Source organism: Salminus brasiliensis, chromosome 22 (genome assembly GCF_030463535.1).
Source record: "Salminus brasiliensis chromosome 22, fSalBra1.hap2, whole genome shotgun sequence".
NCBI classification, from domain to species: domain Eukaryota; kingdom Metazoa; phylum Chordata; class Actinopteri; order Characiformes; family Bryconidae; genus Salminus; species Salminus brasiliensis.
This window is the reverse complement of record NC_132899.1, coordinates 21862285-21884483: the sequence shown is the minus strand read 5'-3', so window position 1 is coordinate 21884483 and position 22199 is coordinate 21862285. Positions and strand designations below refer to the sequence as shown.

The 22199-nt window shown below is 40.8% G+C and overlaps 1 protein-coding gene across 3 annotated transcripts in view; it reads right to left on the bottom strand.

Moving 5' to 3' along the window:
• plxdc1 (plexin domain containing 1) overlaps positions 1 to 22199 on the bottom strand; it is a 35433-nt gene that overhangs the window by 1292 nt on the left and 11942 nt on the right. Inside the window, exons 2-14 of one of the 3 annotated variants that reach the window (XM_072667448.1) lie at positions 17576 to 17742; positions 11834 to 11977; positions 11549 to 11618; positions 9853 to 9975; positions 8951 to 9069; positions 6929 to 7028; positions 6728 to 6826; positions 6528 to 6609; positions 6377 to 6437; positions 4444 to 4570; positions 3084 to 3116; positions 1988 to 2136; positions 879 to 1267 (exon numbers count right to left, since the gene is read on the bottom strand). In XM_072667448.1, coding sequence (XP_072523549.1) covers positions 1265 to 1267; positions 1988 to 2136; positions 3084 to 3116; positions 4444 to 4570; positions 6377 to 6437; positions 6528 to 6609; positions 6728 to 6826; positions 6929 to 7028; positions 8951 to 9069; positions 9853 to 9975; positions 11549 to 11618; positions 11834 to 11977; positions 17576 to 17742 — 1277 coding nt within the window. In that variant the 3' untranslated portion in view covers positions 879 to 1264. Of the gene's footprint in view, positions 1 to 878; positions 1268 to 1987; positions 2137 to 3083; positions 3117 to 4443; positions 4571 to 6376; positions 6438 to 6527; positions 6610 to 6727; positions 6827 to 6928; positions 7029 to 8950; positions 9070 to 9852; positions 9976 to 11548; positions 11619 to 11833; positions 11978 to 17575; positions 17743 to 22199 lie in introns of those variants that run through there. The other 2 variants (XM_072667446.1, XM_072667447.1) reach the window with 2 other exon arrangements.

Genomic DNA, 22199 nt, shown 5'->3' with positions numbered 1-22199 from the left:
CGACTCTATAACGATTATATCAGTACACTTGTGCATAATAATGGACTTATGCAGTGTTAAGGTGGCTTTATACCATTTATTAGTCATGTAAAAGTGGTTTTGATCAGAGGAGGACGGGTCCCCACTCATGAGTCTTGGTTTCTTCCAAGGTTTTTACCTTCACGTTTGAGGGAGTTTTCCCTCGCCACTGTCTTTTTTGGCTTGCTCAGTTGGCGTTTTTTGGTCTCATTTCTGGAATAACACCAGGTTGTAAAAGTGCTATACAAATAAATTTCACTTGACTTATCATTTTAAAGGAGAACTCCAGCCTTTTCAACCTAACCCCTGCCTGCCCCTTTCATAGTGTGTGGTGCATTACCAGGGACAATAATTTGGGTGAATTTCCCTGTTCTTTTCATGACCTGACACCTAAAAACAATTCAAAAACATCAATTGGCATGTTTTTCCAGTTGTTTCCACCCAAACCACTGCCTGGTCTCACAGCTGTCCTGCAGAAAGAGGCAGAGAAGCATGAAGACCAGAACCAGCCGGTTCAGAAACAGCTTCTACCCCCAAGCAATTAGGCTGCTGAACAGCTAATAGCACCACCTCCACCCTGAAAAACACATGCTGCACCTTGCACTTTCTTACTGGAACTATGACCTCTGCTCAGTCACACTGCACCCCCAAAGACTCCCACCTCACACTACACTGTATTCATACCTATCCAGTGTCTATATGGAAATAGTAATGTAAACATTTCAGATTAGATATCAAACCTGTATTTTAAAAAGTGCAGGGTATTTTAAAAAATTATATATATATATATATATATATATATATATATATATATATATATATATATATATATACATATATAAATTTGACATGTGTCAGAAAGATTAGTTTGTAAAATACTGGACTATGCCTTTAATCATTTTATACTATTTAATATTATATGAATGTAGACTGACCTATCGTAAACCAGACATTAAACAGAGCTGACATGTTAGAATCTCTTTACACATGTAAACTAGTGTAATATTAACACTGATTTCAAAGTTTTTCTTCATATACTTTTGACATACACTGGTATTTGCAGACAGGTACTACAGGTACTAAAAGTTTAAATGATGTTTTGTTGGTTTTCTAAGTTAATATAAGTAAAAACATTCTCTGCAGAGAACAAGCATCAGCATATGTTAAACATAGTTACTGTTTATGTACTTAATTTACCTTTTTTGGGAGAAAAAAACGGGGGTGTGCCAATCCTCACTGGCCAAACTCACTGGACCGGATATCAGAAACAAAAAGCATAATCCAATCTGTTACGGTAAACTATCATGTAAATGGTTTAAGCCTAGATGCTGCTGTGCTTGACTTCATAACTCTAGATAAGTGTAGCTTAGAGACAGGTACACATATTTTAACAAGCAGCAGTACTTACCCTATCTAACCATGTTTTTAATAGTTTTTACAAGCAACAACTCTAACTGCAGGTGTGAAGTAAATTTATGATTAAAATCTGGTCAAATTTGCAAAAATATCTGAATTCTATTAATTTTTACATGTCAAATTCAGACAGATATTTCGGTAGCCTTGAACTGTCTTTTATAAATTCTTTGAAAATTTGAATTTTTAGGTGAATAAAGTTACATTAAACTATCAAAACATCTTACAAATTTGGCCTAGGGATCTTAAGGGTTAAGGGAGGGTCACATGTGATATTGGATTACTATTGGTATCAAACATGAAAAAGCGACACACCTAAAAATAAATTCAGCAAATAAATGGAAACTGCTGTAAGAAATTAACCTTTTTCACTTAGAAACAAAACAGAACCACTTGCAATGTAATCAGAACTATGTCAACACGGTGTTAGACGTCTTGCCCAAAGGATGCGATTGCTATAGCACAGTATCTATGCTATAGCTTGGGAAGGAAATCCTCCCACCCCACCCTGCCACATGGAGGGCAGGAGTGTTTTTACCTGCAGGTCAGTTTTTACCTGCATGATGTAGAATGGAGGCGCGACAGTGGGGTGTGTGTTGATATAGTAGACAGCCAGCAGGGTCAGGAACACCAGCAGCACGAGGGCAGCAACTACACCTGCAATGATCGCTGTGTGCTCTGGAGCTTCTTCCTCGTCCGTATTACCTAGGAATGAAAGAAAGAAAAGGCTGCAGCTGTCAGACGGCACATGCTTTGGCTACTGAAGAGATACCATACTGCAAAATGTTCCTTGTCTGTAGAGCTGGGGAGAACTGAGGCACTTCAGAATGGACAAAGGCACAAAAGACACACACTGAGGGTCAGCGCAGAACATTAGTAGTGGGCAGCAAGTCAGCAAAACTGGCACTATACTGTCAAAAATAAAAGGATTCTTCAGAGGGATGCGACGGTATCCCTGAATGACCTTTCAATAGTTGGTTCTTGAAAGGAAAACTCAGTAGTTTCTTGTTGATGCCAGAGATCTTTCTGCTGCATCTGTTGCCTACAATCAATTACCATGAAGAATAATTTCGACACACTTAGTAAAAGAACAGAAAAGCTCCTGTTTAGTTTCTTTGGCCTCTATTATAGGTGTGTTTCGAGCCAACGGGTTTTGTTTACCAAGCGTAGGGATACATGTCTACAACCGAAATACAACCAAATAAGGGTTCAACTATGGAATCACTGTTTTTGTAGTAATAAGACATTTTCTTTCTGAGGCAAATATAGCATTAGCAAAATGATCAGCTACAGCAAAGTGCATAGTGAAATGTGAAGTGTGCTCAGGGCAGTGGCTGCCTTCAAGTTCACTCACTACTTTCACTACTTGAAAGCTACTTGCAAGCGAATGTTTGGTTAAATGGAGTAAGAAAAGGAGAAAAATGAAAGCAAGCACTGAACAAGATTACTACGGCCCCCAAATAAACCAATGATCTCAGCCGGCAGAGAATGTTTTACAAAAGAGGTCAGGCAAGGTCCGGTAATCATGATCGTATCGCACCTCTGCTAATATTTACACAAGTATTAAATGTTCATGCTTTTAAATAATCCATGACCACTTAACTACCATTAAAAAAAAGAGATTATGAGCACCAACACAGCGGCCAACTCACCATTGCCATGGTGGCGAAGGAGTTTGGTGTCATCTGCGGAGAGAGAGTGTTGTTGTACATGGAGAGATGGCAGAGCACAGACGGAGGCAGGAACAGCACAAGAGCAAGTTTAGCAAAAGCGCCCATGCAAAGTGCATTCACCACACACACGCACACACACACACACGCAAACACACGACAAGCACAGGTAACGGGTTCATGTACAGCTTATAATGTGCAGACTTCTTAGAGCGAGTGCCAGAGTGCAAGGTGCTATCTTAAGCCCTCTGTGCCTGACACAAGGGATGACAGGACTTTTATATGCACTTATTCAGAGTTAATGTATACATTTAAACTTCAATATTCAGAGTGTAACTGTATAAAACACCCACTACATTTACAGTGGCATGCAAAAGTTTGGGCACCCCAATCAACATTTGTGTTACAAGATCACCTGATTTCCAAAAGGCATAACATTGCACTACTCTTTTAAGGCCTATACACAGAATTGTGAACAGTTTTGGATGGAGGGCTGAGAGGGCCATGGCAAACCCTTGAGGTAGTCCACTGTGGATTTTAAGATGTGTTTGGGATCATTGTCCTGCTGTAGAAGCCTTCCTCTTTTTGATTTTCACTTTTTTGCTGGTATTTAATTGAATCCATCTTCCCATTATCAGTGAAATGTACCTGGTGCCACTGGCATGATCAATCCACCCTGTGCTTAACATTTGGAAAGGTGTTCTTTTCATGAAATTCTGCACCCCCCCCCCCCCCCCCCCCAAACATACCATTGCTCATTGCAGAAAGTTGTATTTTGACTTTCCAAAATGCATCAGGCTTGTTTAGATGTTCCTTTGAAAACTTTGAATGTTTTTGAACTTTGAATGTTGTGGTGATGACTGAATGGTTTATTCGGATGACTTTTCCATTAAGGTCATATTTTTGCAGGTGTCAATGCCTCAGTTATTTTCATTTTCAGAGAGTGAGCAGCTGCTATGAGGAACCTTGTTGGTAAAAGGTTTGTGGAGTCAGAGTATTTATAAAGCATGGACATTTGCATTACCTGAATTTTCCTAAGGATGACTGTAAACAAGCCACAGCCCTAACAAGCTTAGTAATGTCTGAGACCTTGCTTAATCTTTTGCACGATGCTCCATTCCTTTCCTATTTTTTCACACTAAAACTACAAAACAGAAAGACAACACTAATCTTGCTTAAAATGTTGAACACAATGTTCCGTCATTTTTTTTTTTTGTATACTTATAATACAATACAATACTTTGGCATGCCACTGTCTGCTATCTATAAATCTGCTCAATAGGATATACAGTCTTTCATACATAGTATACAGAATAGGAGAAGTAAATCTGACATAACTTACCGTCAGTGACAGGACTGCCTGGCCTAGCTGCGGGAGAGGGTGTGGCAGCAGGAGCAGAGGAGCTGTAGGGGCTAATGGAGCTGTCTGCACCTCCCTGAGAATAATATTCACATGTGCCCTCCTTCGCCTGTGAAGGATCATGGGGTTTTAAATGGAAAAATCTCATTTACACAATCTTCTACTTATCCCAAGTACAGACGATCATTCATAGTCAATGTTCTCTCATGTGGCTGCAAAAATTACACTTTCTACTGGCTATAGCAATTTTTTGATCACAGTGTTGCTTCTAGACAACAAACATATTTAACTGTTAACTTCAGAGGCTAATGCTTGTCAATCATATATATATATTTTTAATTTGAGGGACATGAGACCCTGTTTTCCAATATCTTATTTATGTTCCTAAATTGGTTCTTAAGAAAAGTAAACACAAAAAGTCTTTAATCTGCAGAATTGTTTACAGCTATGGTCTTATAATGATGGATCCCAATGTCCTCATGAATTAAACACGTCCCAAATAAGAAACCATTGCTGAATATCAGAATCTTTGTAAAAACTGCATAAGTAGGTTTTAATGAAAATGTTTTAAAAGGTTGATAATTGAGGCCCGTTGTCTGTTGGAGACATTTATTCCATCTTAAGAGCTTTTCATACACCCACAGCAGCCAAACAAGTGGTGGCTTACTGCTAGCATCCCAACTTCAAACAGCTGAGGCTGTGTGAACGCTTTGAGGTGGGAAGTAGGAAGCTTTTTGAATAATAATGGTCCCCATTGATTTCAGTAGTTTACACTGTGTGGTATTTTGCCATATTTATTTAACTGATTATTTCTTCTCTCAAACCTCACGCAACTCCAGATGTACGAGGTCAGGAAAAACATTTGACTGCTGTGTAAAAAAAGAAAAACACATTGTTTTTCACATTTTTACATTGGTTATTTATTTATTTTAAATGTGGATGGATGCTGTGCAAGGCAGCAGTATTCTCTGTGAATATAACACTAAAAACAAATCTTAAATCTTGCCCAGAACGACTTAACCTTTTTATTATCTAAGTATCCTCAGCATTTAATCAAATAGCTTTGTCATACACAAGTCTGTCTAAAACACTTCAGAAAACATTTGCTACTAGTTCTTGTTTTATGGGCCCTGTAATGTTGAAATGACTGTATTTTTCCTACTTGCAGGTTGTGTAAAAAAGTCACACCCTAAGGATTACTAAGGTAGCAACATGCCATGGGGAAAAAGCCAGGAACCACCGGTGGTTCCAAAGAGTTGACGAGGTTAGATTGGTAAAGAACCTCTTCACTTTTATAAACATAGTTCTTAATGTAACCAAAAATAGTTCTTCTATGGTATCACTCAAATAACCCTTTGTAGAGACTTTCATTTTAAGAAAGTAGATTAAAAATGTCTCGTTTAATAAGACTGTCAGTAAACATAGGGCAGCCTTGTGTGTAACCAGTAGAGTGGCGATGTGTTTGTAGTAGGGGTGTAATGGTACGTGTATTCGTATTGAACCATCACAATACGGGAGTCACAGTTCATGCATGCAGTCGCATGAAAAGTTACGTTACATGTTACACATTATTATCGGGGTATATTGTAATTTCACAAGCGAGCGTGCTGCCCGAAAACCTTAGGGAGTATTTGTTTAGCTGTAAGGAGCATTGCTATTGTAACTGTAAACCCTGTAACGTAACATACACTTAATTACTAAATTACAGCTTAAACTACCTCAGGGGGCCTATAGGACACTACATGGAACAAACTCTAACCTGCACAAATGTCTGTTTAAATTAAATGAAAGAAAACCTGGGTGGGTCTTCAGTTTTTTGGTTGTTTTTTTCCTTACTGTACCATGTACATGTACAGAACCGTGACTTTTGTGTACCGTTATACGCCTAGTTCATAGTGGTTTGACATCGTACTACCTCCTCTGAGCAGCTGTAATCAAGCCATTCTTGTCTGTGTCTGTCTATCCCATCTGAGCACCTGAAAAACAACACATAGGTATGTGCACATCAACAAAACTGCAAGGAAAGGCACCTCAGAGCCCAACAATGTGGTAAACACCCACGTTACCTCTGCAGGACGTTGCACCAGCCACAGCCTGAAGTGATGTTAGCGCGCATGCACTGGTCACATGTGGTGTGTTGGAGACAGGCTGAGTTCATCAACATACAAGAAAGAGGGAAAACATTATTAAATCTATTAAATCCACGTCTCGGTGGGAGAGCAGAGCTCAATCTAGCGCTGACAAAGCTCAAGCACTACACACTCACTGGGCAACGGGGTGAACTCAAATGCAGAGCGGTTTACAATCTTAGTGGTGTCCACTTCAACACGGTGGTATTCGTAGATTGTCCTCCTCCGGGCGTCTGCTAATGGGAGTATAAAACTCTGTTAGTCATTGTTTAGGAGGAATCCCATGAGAATAAAGACCTTTGGAAGTTTGCTAAACAGAGACTTGAATAGAAACTAACCTGGGGTTTGTGGGGAAGAGAGGAGGGCCATGAAGGCATCAGACAAGCCCACCTTCACTGGGTGCTCAGTAGAGTTAATCTTCTCCACAGGTAAAGGCACCTAATGACGGAAGACACCCCAGAGGGTGCGGGATCTGTGGGTGCCTTATGTCTGTATTACAGCTCTCAGAACAACTGTGCCCCAGTAACTGAAGTGTTGGTCATTTAATTAACTTATTTACTGCATGCATGGTAAAACCCAGTAAGAAATCTCATCTCTTTTTCAACGTGAGGTCATGCTGTTGCCTCAGGGCAACACTGTGTACATGCTTTGCTCAAGGAGACTTGCTTCCTACTTCAAACTGTCTTTACTCCTGCTCAGGTTTTTGGCATGATTTTTGGCCTTATCCACATGCAATATAAAAGCTATGTAAGCTGACAACCTTCTGAGCTTCACAGTTATCTCAGGTATCAAATTTTCTTGTTAGTTATTAGTCCTAATAAAATAATAAAATATAAAATAAAGGCATTAAAATGGTTCTTGTAGCAATGCAATAGAAGAACCACTTTTGGTTCTCTAATTAGCTCAATTTCCAGCATTTTTAAGGTTATTTAATATTACGATTTTTGGATTATTTGTTCTATGGCACTGCTTGAAGAACATTTGTAGCACTTTTTTTTTTGGGGTGCATATAAAGTAACCGTACATGTTGCTGTGTAAGTTAGATTAGCAAGCTTGCTACATTTGCTATTTTCTCACTAGCAGGATGTGATCATGTTCACATTTGGACTGGTGCTTGAAAATACACTGCATGGTTCCATGGAAATGGAAAACAAGGTTTTTAGCTAAATCAATCTGAGTTCCCTATTGGGCCACAGCTATGTGTTACTGACATCAGTAGTTAAACTCATCAGCTCCTCAGCAGAACCTTCATGGGTTTTACACAGTGTGTCAGAAGAGGGGAAATGCTAACCTCTACAGAGCTGTGGCCCAAAAGGAACCCAAACCCTCCTGACCGAGACAGATTTACACTTTCTACAGTGTAAATCATTGATAAATGGCCAGTCACTGTTCATAAATGATACTTAAAAGCCCTTAAAAGCTTCTTGCTATTTCCTCTTGAGGTCCACTCATGATGGTTGTGTGGTTTTTATGTTCCAAAAATGGCTAAAATTAATTATTATACGACCATTTTCCAACCTCTTGTTGTCATCTCATAAAACAAAGAGGTTGTTTTTGTTACTGTGCCTGTTCTGAAGATCTGATTGGCTGCTTTGAATGTTGTCTTATTTAAAAAGCACAGAAGAACTGAATCACTCCTGAGAACTACAATGCAAGAGGAGCTAAAATAATGGGGGCGACACTGAAGTTAAAACTGGCTGTAAGAACTGGGGACCGAACAGTGTGTTTTGATGCTTTAAAAATGTCCACATAAGACTTAATGAATGCATTTATTTCAGAAAAGAAGGAAGAGAAATTTGGTTTCAATGACAAGGGCCCTTTAACTGACTAATACGTCTTCATAATGAATAACAAGCCTGAAGTTTCAAGTGTTTAAGGCACAGTTCCGTGCAGCTAATTTTGCTAATAGTGACAGTAAGATCTTCTGTCCACAATTCATTTTGTGTTTACTGGTGCCTACAATTTATCATAAGCCACATTAGCATGCTAAGTTAATCTATTCTTATTGGGTTGTCTATAGAGGGGGGCGGGAGAACGGAGAGTATGCTGCAGATTAATGTGGTAACTTCTATTTGCCAATTTGACCACTTGGGTATAGTTGTTGCTCATGTTAAAATAATTACAATGTTATCATAAGAAAGAAGACAAGCTGAGAGAAAAGTCTAGGTCACTATTGTTGGTGCTCACTCTGGGAATGAACCTGGAACCTTCCAGATCCAGCATATTTGAGTTTCTGGTGTAGAGCCCAAATACGCTGCTGCCAAATGTTGTTTTTTTTATGTTTCTTGGCTCAGTCAGACACTTGTATCATTATTTGTGCTTCAGTCAAGCTGATACCGTGCACCACTGGATGGACTCACATCTCTGTAACCAAAAACGATGGTGCCATTGCGATGAAGGGCAGTCTGGAAGGTGAAGGCTCCCTCAGCCTCCCTGCCCTGCAGTCTCACCTTATCCCACTGCACCACAAACACCTCACCTAGAGGGGCAGAGGTCAACAGTCAGGTCAAGCACTTACTGACTGGTCACAGGCCTACCCCAATGCAATGATTAAGACAAAGAAATGTCTTTGTTGTTACTGTTTTCAGGCCAATCAAAATCCTCTTGATTTCCATATCCTTCCTGAACATATACTGTGTCTAAATGTTTGTGGACACCCCTTCTAATGAATGCATTTAGCTAAGTTGCACCCATTGCTTACACAGATGTGCAAATACACACACAGCCTAATGCCATGTGTGGGCTAGAGGGGTATAAAGCCCTTAAGCATTGAGTTATGGAGCAGTGGAACAGTGTTCTCTGGAATGATGGTGCTCCATCTAGTACATTTGCTCCAAAATCTAGCAGTAAGTCTTCCTTAGACAGTAGAGACATTAACTAGACAGCAGGATAAACTCTTGTGTCCCAATACCTTTGCCCATATGGTGTGCTTTGTATATTAATTATAGTTTTCTCTCTAAAAGAATACACTCTTAAAATTAAAGGCATTCTTGGAGCAATAGAAGATTAATTTTTGGTTCCATAAAGAACCATGTTTGCAAAAGAAAATGTGTCAATGTGAAGAACCCTTAAATTTGTAAAGAACCTTTATAGGCATAGACATCTACTTCTTTAAATCTATAAAAGGTTCTTTACACTCTTTACACATATTTCTTTTACCAAAAATAGTTCTATGGCATCACTTAACACACATTATCGCACCTTTATTTTTAAGAGTGCTCCTATGAATGTACTCATATGGTCTCATGTGATCAGCCCTCACCATTGTCCAGGTAGCGCACGGTGGAGTTCTTGGAGAAGCTGGGGTCAAAGTTGGCCATGAGCGGAGCAATGTACTGGGTAGCTGTCAGCATGCGGTGTGTAATCTCACCAGTGAAGATGAACCCTGTAAAAGATCAAGAGTTCAAAAGTGAAGGTGTGCTGATGGACAGAACGTCTCTAAATATCTGACTGATCTTAATGAACCAAAACGATTTGGCTGAAGACAGCAGGGACAGTTTTGGTATATAGAAAAATGTCTTAAGTATTTAAGATCATTCTGTTGTATTCCACTGTGGTACAAATCCATTTCCTCCCAATGATATGAAAATAATTATGAAAATTAATTAGCGCGGCGGACTGGTGGATCTGGGATGCATCGGGCCACAGCCAGACAGATTCATGGTCACTTTTCCCATCAGTGAACGATAGGCGAGAATGAATCTTTAATTAACAAAGCCTTCCTCATTAGTCTTTAATTTTTCTCAGGCTAATTTAGGAAGCAGCCAATGTGGGGGGAGAAGAGAAGAGGGGGGCTATAAAGTTTCTTTAGATAGAGTATAGTCTGTGGAAGACAAAAACGAACTGACCCACTACTACAAGACAGCTGAAGGAGCTGGTCTGTTGTTAATGATCAACAGCCTGTGCAGGTTAATAAGTAGGCTTAGTACACAGTAACAAATCTTAACAGTCAGTAACTACTTTGAAACTAACATGTACATTTTGTAGTTAGGAGAGAGCGCAAACCTAAGCATGCTCAGTGCACAAATCCATTCATTAGTAACAACTGTTGCTAGGTTGGACAGACCATCCCAGAGAAGCTCCCACAGTGCCAAATGAAACAAAATTTACAGGGCAGTGGTTATATATAAATATATACACACACACACTGATACAAAATCACATTAGCAGTACTGACAGGTGAGATGGAGAACAGTCCCTCCTTAAAGATGATGTGTTAAAAGCAGGACAAATGGGCAAGCAAAAAGATCTGAGCCACTCTGACAAGAGCCAAATTGTGACGGCTAGAAGGCTGGGTCAGAGCATCTCCAGAACATTAGACAGGTATTTGGGGGCTTTTCAAGTATGCATTTCATTGGACAACCAATGAAAAGGCGACATGGTCATGTGTGTGTGTGTCTATCTGTGAAGCCTATCACACACTGGATGTCAATTTCACATCAGAAAGCTGTTTGAGTTTAGCTGAAAATGTTAATTGGGCTGTTCCTCTCAACAGACATTAAACTGTGGTTGAACATCAAAGTCAGATACCTGTCAAATACCAGCACTGGTTTGTCATATGATGCCAGCAAAGGACATTTGGAAGACACTGGATTTTGGTTACTTGAATCTTAATCTTAATCTTCAATTAGCTACAACAACACAGTCCAGCTTGGTAGCTTTATGTTACAGTGTCTCTAAAACAAAGTGCTTAACCGCTTCTCATGAGGTTGAATGAAAATTTGTCAACATTCTGTAAAGCTTCTCCAACCTAGCAAATGTTGCAAATGCGTTTGGAGAAGTGTGGACCCTCATTCAGGCCCTGAGGGCTTTGACACACTTCATTGATGAATAATGTGATGTGTTTCTGTGTAGGTTTTCCTGGGACATGCCAATAACACATTGACCTGCAATGTGAGAACTGAAACTACAGGTTAACTGAGTGTATGTGTATGTGTGTGTGTGTGTGTGTGCACTACCTCCAGTTGCTATGGTGATTTGCCTCACTTTGTGTCCGTAGAAGAGGAAGTCAAAGGATAGAGCCACTCGCTGGAGAGAGAGAGAGAGAGAGAGAGAGAGAGAGGGAGAGAGGGAGAGATTTAAGGAGAAAAACAGGAAAGGTGGGAGTGGATATAAAAATGGAGACTTAATTAGAAAGTAAAACAAAATGTTTGACTGTGTTTGTAACCATGTCTGTGTGCATATAAATGCTCTTGGAGAGTTTTCTAGATATGTGTGTTTTAATGTGTGTGTGTGTGCCTTACCGCTGCCTGTCGGTGTGTGTTGGACAGAATGCCGTGCACCAGGACTTGACCCTGCTGGACAGAGTTCAAGTCCACCCAGAGATCCGGAGTCCGTCTGTCGCCTGGACCAAAGCTACGCCATGAATAATACCTCTGAGAGTCCTCCTGAGAGAGAGAGAGAGAGAGAGAGAGAGAGAGAGAGAGAGAGAGAGAGAGAGTCAAAAGAGAACTATGAATAAAGTCTGAAGGGCAGATGTTGTAAGCCTTCTGAGTCAAGTTCCAGACACAAATAGGACACTTTCTGCCTGTGTGTCATGTACAAAACTGGCATACAAGCCTAAACTCACACTTTATGCAGAGTTTGTGCTGGGCAACACAGTAATGTGGATTTTTAGTGTTTCTGGTCGTGGAGGCAACCCGATCTGCACATTTTAGTGCCTTCCCTGCTCCCAACATGCCTGATTCAACTATTCAGCTCATTAACAAGCCCTTTCAGAGTTGCAGAGGGCATGTTAAAGCAGGGGTCCACTAAAATGTGCTTCCAGGATTGGAGGGTTGAGAAACACTGTTATATACCCTCACCAGCACGTTCCTAGGAAGGCCTGTAGTCCTACTCACTAATGTAGAGCCAATTGTGTGGCAGCAGTGCAGTGCATAATGCAGTTTTAAGTAATGTTCACTTAAAATTAGAATTGATATTTCTAGAGCTGCTGGTTTCCCCAAATACATTTTCTGATTTTTCTGAGAATGGTGTAATAATGCACAAACATCCAGTGAGCAGCAGTTCCACACACAGAAACACCTTGTTGATGAGAGAAGTCAACAGAGAATGGCCAGACTGGTTCAAGCTGACAGAAAGAATATAGTAACTCAGATAACCACTCTGTACAGCTGTGGTGAGCAGAAAAGCTTCTCAGAAGGCACAACACAACCGACCTTGAGGAAGGTGGGCTACTACGGCAGAAGACTTCAGGTTCCACTTCCTATCGGCCAAGAACAGAAAGCTGAGGCTGCAGTAGGCAAGATGCAGCCAGGTGTGAGATTTCTGCCGAAGGCTGGCTCAGAATTTGGCACCAACAGCATGAATCCATTGAACAAAGCTGCATTGTGCCAACAGTCCAGGCTGGTGGAGATAGGTATTTTACTTTGTATGTAGCAATGTAACTGAGTCTCTTTCAGTAAGAGTCCCGGCACAGAGCTCCTGCCACTGTCTTCCAAAAAATGACTACATCCTGTTCAGGCTACAGCTTGTATTCACAGTCAGTGGCATATGTAGGGCTATGTAGGAGAGGGCCATGAGTAAAAATAAAACTGATCTGAAATCATTAGGTCTTCTCTGGAGGGTCAGTTAGGGTTGAGCAAAAATGGGGAGAGAAACTGGAAGAGTGGATGATGACATCTTCCTCTTTATTTACATGAGCTGGTAAAACAGAGACTCAACACCTTTTAAAGCCAGGTGGAAATTGGCAGCAGTGTCTCAGCAGCATGTGGTTGGGTATTTTCCTTTATCAAGACAAGACAACCATTCACCATTTGTGTTGGACACAGATACATTTGGCCTCAGTCTTTAACCCATCAGTGCAGTAAACACACACATACACACTAGTGATCAAACACTCATCTGACTGTGAGCACAGGTGCAAGTAAGGGTGAAGGGCCTTATTCAAAGGCCCAAGAGTGGCAGCTTGTCAAGCTCGGGTATCACACCCAAAACCCTGTCATCAATAGCCCAGTGCTCTAACAGCTGAGCCACCAAAACCAAAGCCCAAATGGTGGGGCTTATAGTGGCTAAACAGAGACACAGGCCTCAAACATGCTGAATGTCTATTTACAAACAGAGTAACAGTATTTTAACAGAATAACACTATTTCAACTCTCAGAAGTCCATCACCAGTCCCCAGGTGACTCCAATGGCATGTCCACCAGTTTTGTACATGCAGAATGCATCCTATCTGCGCCTGAAATTGTCCTAAAGGGTTCAGTAAATCAGGCGCTGAGATAAGCGGTAGTGGAAGAGATAGACTGCACTGAGGCACATGAAGCAAGGAGGAGTGAGAAAAAGAGGTAGAAAACAGAGAGGACACCGGAGCCAGATAACACCATTTTGCTCAAAACAATAACTAAATTTGTTCATTAATCTGTCTGGAACCAACTTGCCCCCATATGGTTTCAATCTGATGCTCTCACATTGCACACCACAGATAACTGTGCTGAGGGATTAAGAAAGCCGTAAGTCATGATTATTCTCAGCTCTTAGCAGTGACACCACCAACAGTTTACATCAGAAACACACAGGCAGGTCACTAAAGACTGGCCGAGGAATGCTCAGACTGGGAATTCTGGTGGATGACGAAGTGTGCGCTAAGACAAAAGAGAAAGAGACAGAAAGGAATAGAGAGAGAGACAGAGAGAGAGACGGCATGGGTACCATTGCATGTGTGTTCATGGTAAGGATCTCCACTCTATTATTAATGTATGCTCTGGCTGAAGGTGACAGAGAGGGATGGACACACTATAGTGGAGGGGTATGGGGAGGAGTGGAAAGTGGAGCACCTAAAAGCAGTCTATCTTTCTCTCTCTCTCTCACACACACAGAACTGCAGCAGTGCTCTATATAACAGGCTGCGACCCAGATTCTGTGATAGGAGCCTGTGTTTCTGGGGGAAACCTCCAGCTCCAGCTCTAGCTCCAACTCCAGAAGAGGTGCCATCCTCTGCTCTCCCCACAGCACACAGCATCTCCCAGCTCAGGGATAATGCTGGAGGCCAAGAATGCCCACTAGAAGTTTAAGGGCTGCCCAGAGACCATCTGAGCAAAACCAAAAAAAAAAAAAAAAAAACAGCACCCACAAAGCATCACAGAAATGATAATTGTAGGGTTGGTCATGAGAGGATGTTCTAAAAAAGGTTTATATGCAAAGGCACAGACACACATACACATGTTTTTTTTTTTTTTTTACAATGTTAGGACATAAGGACACACATAAGAGTGGCATTGACAAGTTTAGGCGATCCTGGTAAAAAATATCTGTTACTATAACAATAATAATATATAATATATAATATTATATATTATAATAATAATATATAATAATATAAGTGAGTTGAAGATGAACTGATCTCTAAAAGGCATAAAGTTAAAGATGAGACACTTTTTCAACCTTTTAAGCAAGATTACTGTTTCTTTTCAATGCTCAGATAGACTCAGACTATAATTAGCTTGTTAGGGGCTTGGCTTATTCATAATCATCATTAGGAAAGGCTAAGTGATACAAACTCTAAAGCAACAGCAAAAAAATAATAGCAGAATGATTTCAGGTAGTCAAGGTAAATAAAAAATGACAGTTTTTTTTAGTTTGTTTCATTTTAAGTTATATTTTCCCCCAAATTGATACTGACAATTAACCCAGCCTGTTGTAGCCACTAGCAATGCTCCCAACACGTCTCCACCTGTACATGCAAAGTCTGCCACCACCTGATTCCGAACTGCTGCCAGTGTGGCATCACTGGGCAGCTGACATTCTTGGAGGAAAGCTCAAGGGAAAGTATTGGGTCCCGAAATCAGAGAGCCATCTACTCACCCGGGGTAGACCAAGGCTATTTGTGTTCTCTCAGACTCCAGCCACTGATGGCAAAGCGTCATGGCTTGGGATTTGAACTCATATCCCTCCGGCCACAGTGATTAGACACTGGACCGCTGAGCCACTCTGAGCCCCAAGGAATGAGTTACTGGGAATGATTGACGTCAAACTGAGGTCTGGAAGACCAAGAAAACTTCAGAGAGAACTGCTCAAAAGATTACTAGGAAGGCAAATCAGTCATTTGACTGCAAAAGACCTCCAGGAAGATTTAGCTGACTTAGGAGTGATGGTGCACTGTTCTACTGTGCAGCAACACTTGCACAAATATATGACTGTGTGTAAATAAAAAAGCTGAAGATGAAATGAGGATGGCATCTACAGCAGTCTAAAGATTCCAAACACACCTCAAGAGGCGCAAGCTGAAGGTTTTGTCATTGCTCTCACAGTCCCCTGACCTCAACATCATTGAAAATCGATGGGTAGAGTTCTGATGAGCAGTGAATGCAGGATGACCCAAGACTAAGAACAGAACTGGGTGAAAATCCCCCCAAAAGACCTGAAACACTCTAAGCTGGATACAAGAAGCCTTTACAAGCTGTTACACTTGCCAACGTGGATGTAACTAAGTGCTGACAATCCAGGATGCTCAAACAATTGCTTTGGGCCTGTTTCCTTTTTGTTTTGTTTTTTTTTTTTAAATCTTGAATATGAACATATGAAAGAAATGTTTTATTTTTAATTCTATGCCTGGAAGTTGGGTCATCTTCTACTCACCTCCCAACTGACAGCAATAACAATTTTTATACGGTATATGCACATCTACAGCATATTTAGTAATATGATATCCCAAATGAACTATACTGTATTTTGCTGCTGCTCAATAAAAACATATATCTCCAAAATGGTGACTTTACATGAGATGGCAAAAATGTTCTTAACTTTGAATTGAAGTCAATGTAAAATGTTTATTTCAAGTAATTTAGAGCATTTCAATTGGTCAATTAATCCAGGATTACTTACACAGTTTACAGAGCAGCTACAGGATTCAAACCTTGGAGAAACTGGAGATACATGGATTTCATTGGACAGTAATGATATATGCATATCAAACCTATACTGTAAGGTGTCCCATGCCCTCACTGTCCAAAAAATAGTAACTTTACAAAGCAAAATAATTTTGGGAGTATTTCTATTGGTTAATTATTGTGAATTTATCTGTAAATATTAAAAGCAGCTGCTGTCTTCAAAAAGGTGTAGAGAACTGCAAATTTAAGAAAAGCTTGTGGGATAGTTAAGTCCTGAAAATGTGCAAAAACAAGCACACACGTAAACACATCACTCTAACATGTTCAGCACCCGAGGATGCTAAAAACAACCCTCTGTTGGCACAGCTAGCAGCAAATCTGGTTTCAATTTGTTTTGAAGAGCAGAAAGCATAACACAATTTATGGAAATGATCCTTATGTGGCTGTTAGCGAGGTAAAAAAATACAGATGAAGACTTAAATAAACCCACACACCGGAGGTTGCTGTGAGATGGCTTCGTCCTCCTCCTCCCACTGGGATATTTAAAGAGCGAACACTACATACTCTTTCATCTTTCTCATTTCATCACTCCTCCACATAAAGCAACAACCCCTCAAAGCCTTGTTTGATTCAAGCCTCAGACCATCAGAAAGCTTTCCACACCTCATTAATGCAAACTGTAGATGTATACAGTGATGATCAGCCTGATAATGCAGACACCTTAGACTCTATCTGGTTTAATCTGAATCTTTCACAGATGAATGATGGTAAAAAAGCATGTCCTGCTGAAACATCATGTTATGAATGAGATTAAGTGTACTACTTCATGTGGCACGTGTACTTTAGAAGAGAAGAGAAGATGAAAGGTGAAGAGAGGTGAGAATAAGAGAGAAGGAGAGAGGAGAAAAGAAAAAAAGAGAAACAAAAAATAGTACAGGAATAAAGAGGAGAGAAAAAAATAGAAGGTATGAGAAAAAGAGAAGAGATAAGTGAAAAAAAGAGGAGAGAAAAAGAGAAGAGAAAAGAAGAGAAGTCAGAATTGAAGAAAAGAAAAGACAATCAGAGAAGAGAAGAGAAGAGAAAAGGAGGGGCGAGAAGAGACGAGAAGACAAGAGACTAGACAGGACGAGACGAGAAGTGTAGTTAGCAGTAACTCACCACCACTCTGGTCATGTTGTCAGGCAGTGTATCTATAGCCAGGCCTGTGGACGCATCCTGGCCTGTCCTGTTCTGTGAGCGCCTGCTGGAGTCCTGCTGGTCTCTCCTGACTCTCTGTACGTCTGAAGGGCCTCCATCTGACCGTGACGATCGGCCATGGAGTGGACCTGAGAAAAACCCATACCATTTTAATGTGGCCACACAACGAACACCGCACCACACCACACCAAACGCACAGACACACACACAGAAAACTACCCACACCAAAAACCAATGCAGTTAATACCAGCAGGACTGATATTTGTTATTTAAGCAGCAGAACAGGGCGAGGGAGTGTGTTATTGCAAATATCATAACACTTGTGATGAACTACAATGACAAAAACACAGCTGTGATGTAGCGATAACACACCTCCTCAAGAGTTTAATTGCAAAGAAGCCCTGAATGTTGCTGCAACTCAGCCGGATGGTTTTGATATAGTTCAGAAAGAGGAAAAAGTAAAAAGTGAAATGTAAAGCAACTATTTCTGTTACTTAGCAACAGTTGGTCCGGGGAGTGATACAAGTATGCTAAAAAATCATACTGATATAGGAGGACATCACTATAAATATATATAACAGATGAGTGCTTATATCATTCAGCCAATCTACTAGAAGCTTTACAGGGTTATGGGAACGCTACCCGCGCCCGCTAAGCTGCCACTGTTGGGTCCTTAAGCAAGTCCTTAAACTCTCTCTGCTCCAGGTGTGCTGTTCCCGGCTGACCCTGCGCTCTGAGCCAGCTTTCTAAGATGGGATATACAAGGAGAAATTTTATTGGACTGTACAAATGTATATGTAGAATGACAATATTGGCATACTATTATTATGAAAAAGAGGCCTATCGTAGAACTGTGTGGGCATGGTCCTCAATTTTTAGATAACAGTTAAGAACTTTTCGTCCATACCCTGTAGAATAACCATTTTGGAGTCCCAAGAGCGACAGTGACATACATGCAAGTGGTGTTTAGGTCTATTTTGCTGTGTTCATCACTCCAGCTTTTAAGGGGAGATGGTTTACAGAAGGTAAGATTCACTGACTTCTAACGGTGCATGGAAAACAAACACAGAAGGCTGGCATGGCCAGGTGGACCATCAAACTCCAATGAATGGACATATGAACAAACATGCAAATGGACAATAAAAAAAAAACTAAACGACAAACCCGGTGGAGAGCTAGCTAGCTTTTGGTTATTATCAAACAGAACGAAATAATGGATTTAGGTTCCTTGAAGGCTCCTCCAATACGAACCTTTCCTAGACTAGATGTACTATGAGGGTACTTTGACACTGAGGATCCAGCAGAACTACTACTGAATGTTTTCCCTCTACTGGGGTAGAGTGAAGGCCAATGTGTTTGTGTGTTGAGAGATGTACTGCAACAGGAAGATTGATGGAGAAATAAAACAGTGAAGACCTGGCCTGGAAATAAGACACCAAGCTGCTCCAAAAAAAATTTTTAAACACAAGACAGGAGATTTCACTACAGCGGGATGGTGAAGTAAAACCACAAATAAAGACACAAATAAAGACATACGCAGATCTCCCTCTGACATCTTCATCTTGTACTGACAGTGACGGCATCAACCCCAGAAAAACAAGGCCCTGCAGACAGCAGAAACTCATGCATGACATGCATGCACACACAAAACCCCCCAGCACATTCAGTGATCCAGCTCGGCTGTTTTTCTGGCAGGTAAAGGTGAGTTTATCAAAGGAATTTCAAAACTGAGCTGAAGAACAGCGCCTTGAGGTAATCTGTCATGCTGCCAAGTCATTCTTTCCAGCGATGTGAAAGATATTGCACGGTTTAGTTGGAATCGTTGCCAAGGCATCCCTTCACGAGACCTGAAGAAAGTACTGTTGTCCACTTACTCACACTATGTAATGCTGACCAGCAAACCATACCCACGTGGGGAAGGCAGCAGGGTATCTTCTACCTATTGTCTACAAGTGTCTTCAGCCTTGTCATCTCACTAAGCTGTATCCTAGCACACTGTCATTGCAGCCCAGACCAGGTTAGTGAGACAGACCCAGTCAGCCAGAAATTGTGAAATCTCTACTGTGAACCTTCTGGACAATTCATCACAGTGTTAAAACACAACCCAATGAAGCTCTCTGACAATTAAGCTTCTCTTGAGAATCCATTAGTCTGGAGGAAATTATGGTGAGAAGTCACATGGCTGTTGTTGGGACATCAATTCATCTGGCTGCAGGCCTCTGTTCAGTCTGTTTTCAATACACACTTTCCACAACTCCAATGGATCTGTGAATGGAGTGAGTTAACCCTTAGTCTAATTATTGCCATGTTTAAATACATTTAAGTGACAGCACTGTGCAAAAGTCTGAGATCGCCTCCTCATTCATGTTCAAGAGTCAAGAGGCTTTTATTGTCATTTCAGCGCTGTACAAGTACACCGTGAAATGAAATTACGTTTTTTTTCCAAAACAAGGGTGCAACAGGGAACAAAATGAAAATAAAAACAATACAGTACAGGACTTTACTGCAGAAAGTGCAACTTTCTTACAACTTACAAAAATAGCCAAGTATTTTTAAGGTTTAGTGAGCACCCTTGTGTCCTTATTCCAGCTTTGATTCTTTTCAGGAGACTCACTTTCAGTTTTTCCACACAGCCAAAGTTCAGTCTTAAAAGTTGGAGTATTTTCTATAGCCTGTGGTGGTCAGTCCATTGTTCTGAGAACACCAGACAGCCTCAGCTGCTTGATTTGATCAAAGGTTCTTCTCTTTTGATTTCTTTTCTCGGTTAGAGCATCCCGTCTGCGTCACAGTGTGACAGTGTGATGCACCTGAGGGTGTTTGCTAGCGGATGCTTCAGAGCTGGGAACCCAGTGCTTTCCTCCAAGCATGGTGGCTACCCCGTGACATTGCACTTGCACCAGCTGTAAAAGAGGCATTGGCTGGCTGTGCATATGTCAGTCCTCATCTTCCTAGTTTCGTGAGAATATCATGTGATACAGGGAAAGTCCTAATAAAGGGGTTGGGTAATTGGCTAATCTAAAATTAGGGAAGAAATTCAAAAAATCTGTTTAAGTATTTTTAAATGTATAATTTTATTTCTTTTCAAATATATTTAATATAATTTCAATTTACTTACTATTTCCTTAATCTGTGACAGCATCTGTACTGCTGTATAATTGGCAACGTCTCTGACATATGCAACATTTAGTTTTAGTCCAAGGGTGCATCTAACAAACTTAATAAACTTCAGCTTCCCTTCCTTTTTAAAATAATGTATTTCAAATTTTACTCCATATCCTACCCTATTTGGAAGGCCGACACATGTGAAGCCAACCTCCTCTTTTTGAACATCTGCTAATGTGGCATCGCTAGGCAGCCAACGCGCTGCGATGTGGGGAGGAAGTGTCATTAACCAACTCCTGGTGAGAGCAAGACCAATTGTGCTCTCCCTGACTCCGGCTGCCGATGGCAGGGAGCGTGACCCAGGATTCAGACCATTCGGAACATAGTGGCAACGTCTAATTCCACTGGACCACTCTGAGCCTTCAGCCTTCAGTTACCCTTCTAAAAGATGTTGAATGTACTAAGATGCTCCACTGTAGTTCTATAAGTTACTCTGTAAGTGCTTAGGTATCTAATGGACCTGATACTTCAGTGCTGCTTTCTACTCCAGTTGTTATTGTACTTTTACTTGTGTGTGGGTTGTGGCTGCTCTACCCACCTCAGGTTATTACAAGGTTAGATTTGTGGTTCTGTTCACATTCACACGCACAGACACACACTCCAACAAACACACACACACACATCCATGCACAGATGTGTTCTCTGTAAAAGAGATCAGGGGCTGCTGCTTATGCTCTCGCTGGCATGTGTGGCTTGGCCCACGCTGAGAGCTGCATTAAATGCATAGTTCTTTTACAGCTGTCGCATGTGAGTAGGCATGCTTTTCTTTGCATATGCTCGGAATAGCAACAAACTGAGGAGAGAAAAAAGGCCATGCGCAGAAAGAGAATACAAAAAACACAGAGGAGAAGGGAACATAAAAGAAGGCACATGACCAAAAAAAAAAGGTTATAGCTTTCAGTTCTATTTTGTGCTGAACACGAAGCCCCAATTCCAAGGTCTTCACGACCATGTCTTCAGCCAGAGGGTTCTTGTTTTTACGGCCTTATTAAAAGCATACAACTTTTAGGGGAAAGACCCTTAAGAGAGCTTTTCTGTCAAAGTAGAAAATGAGTGAGAAAGCGATAATCCAGTGTTCTCTGGGGCAGCCAAACCACAGTGACCTACCCCCTCTTTCTTTCAGAACAGTCACATAGATTAACTGCATAAACAGCCAAGCTGTCAACACAGATACATCCATGCACCCTTAAAAAAAAACATCATGACATCAGGCAAAATCAGCCAGTCTGATTGGGCAATCTGCTCAAAAATGAATGCACTCATTTAATTATATTCGTATAAGAGGGAGCTCAAATTTAGTTCAGCAGTTTACACTGAGGCCATTCTTTCAATATTATATAAAGATTGATAACATGTCCAAGACTTTTTGCAATCACTGGGCAATGTAGACTAATAAAAAACAAGCTATGTCCAATAATGTTCA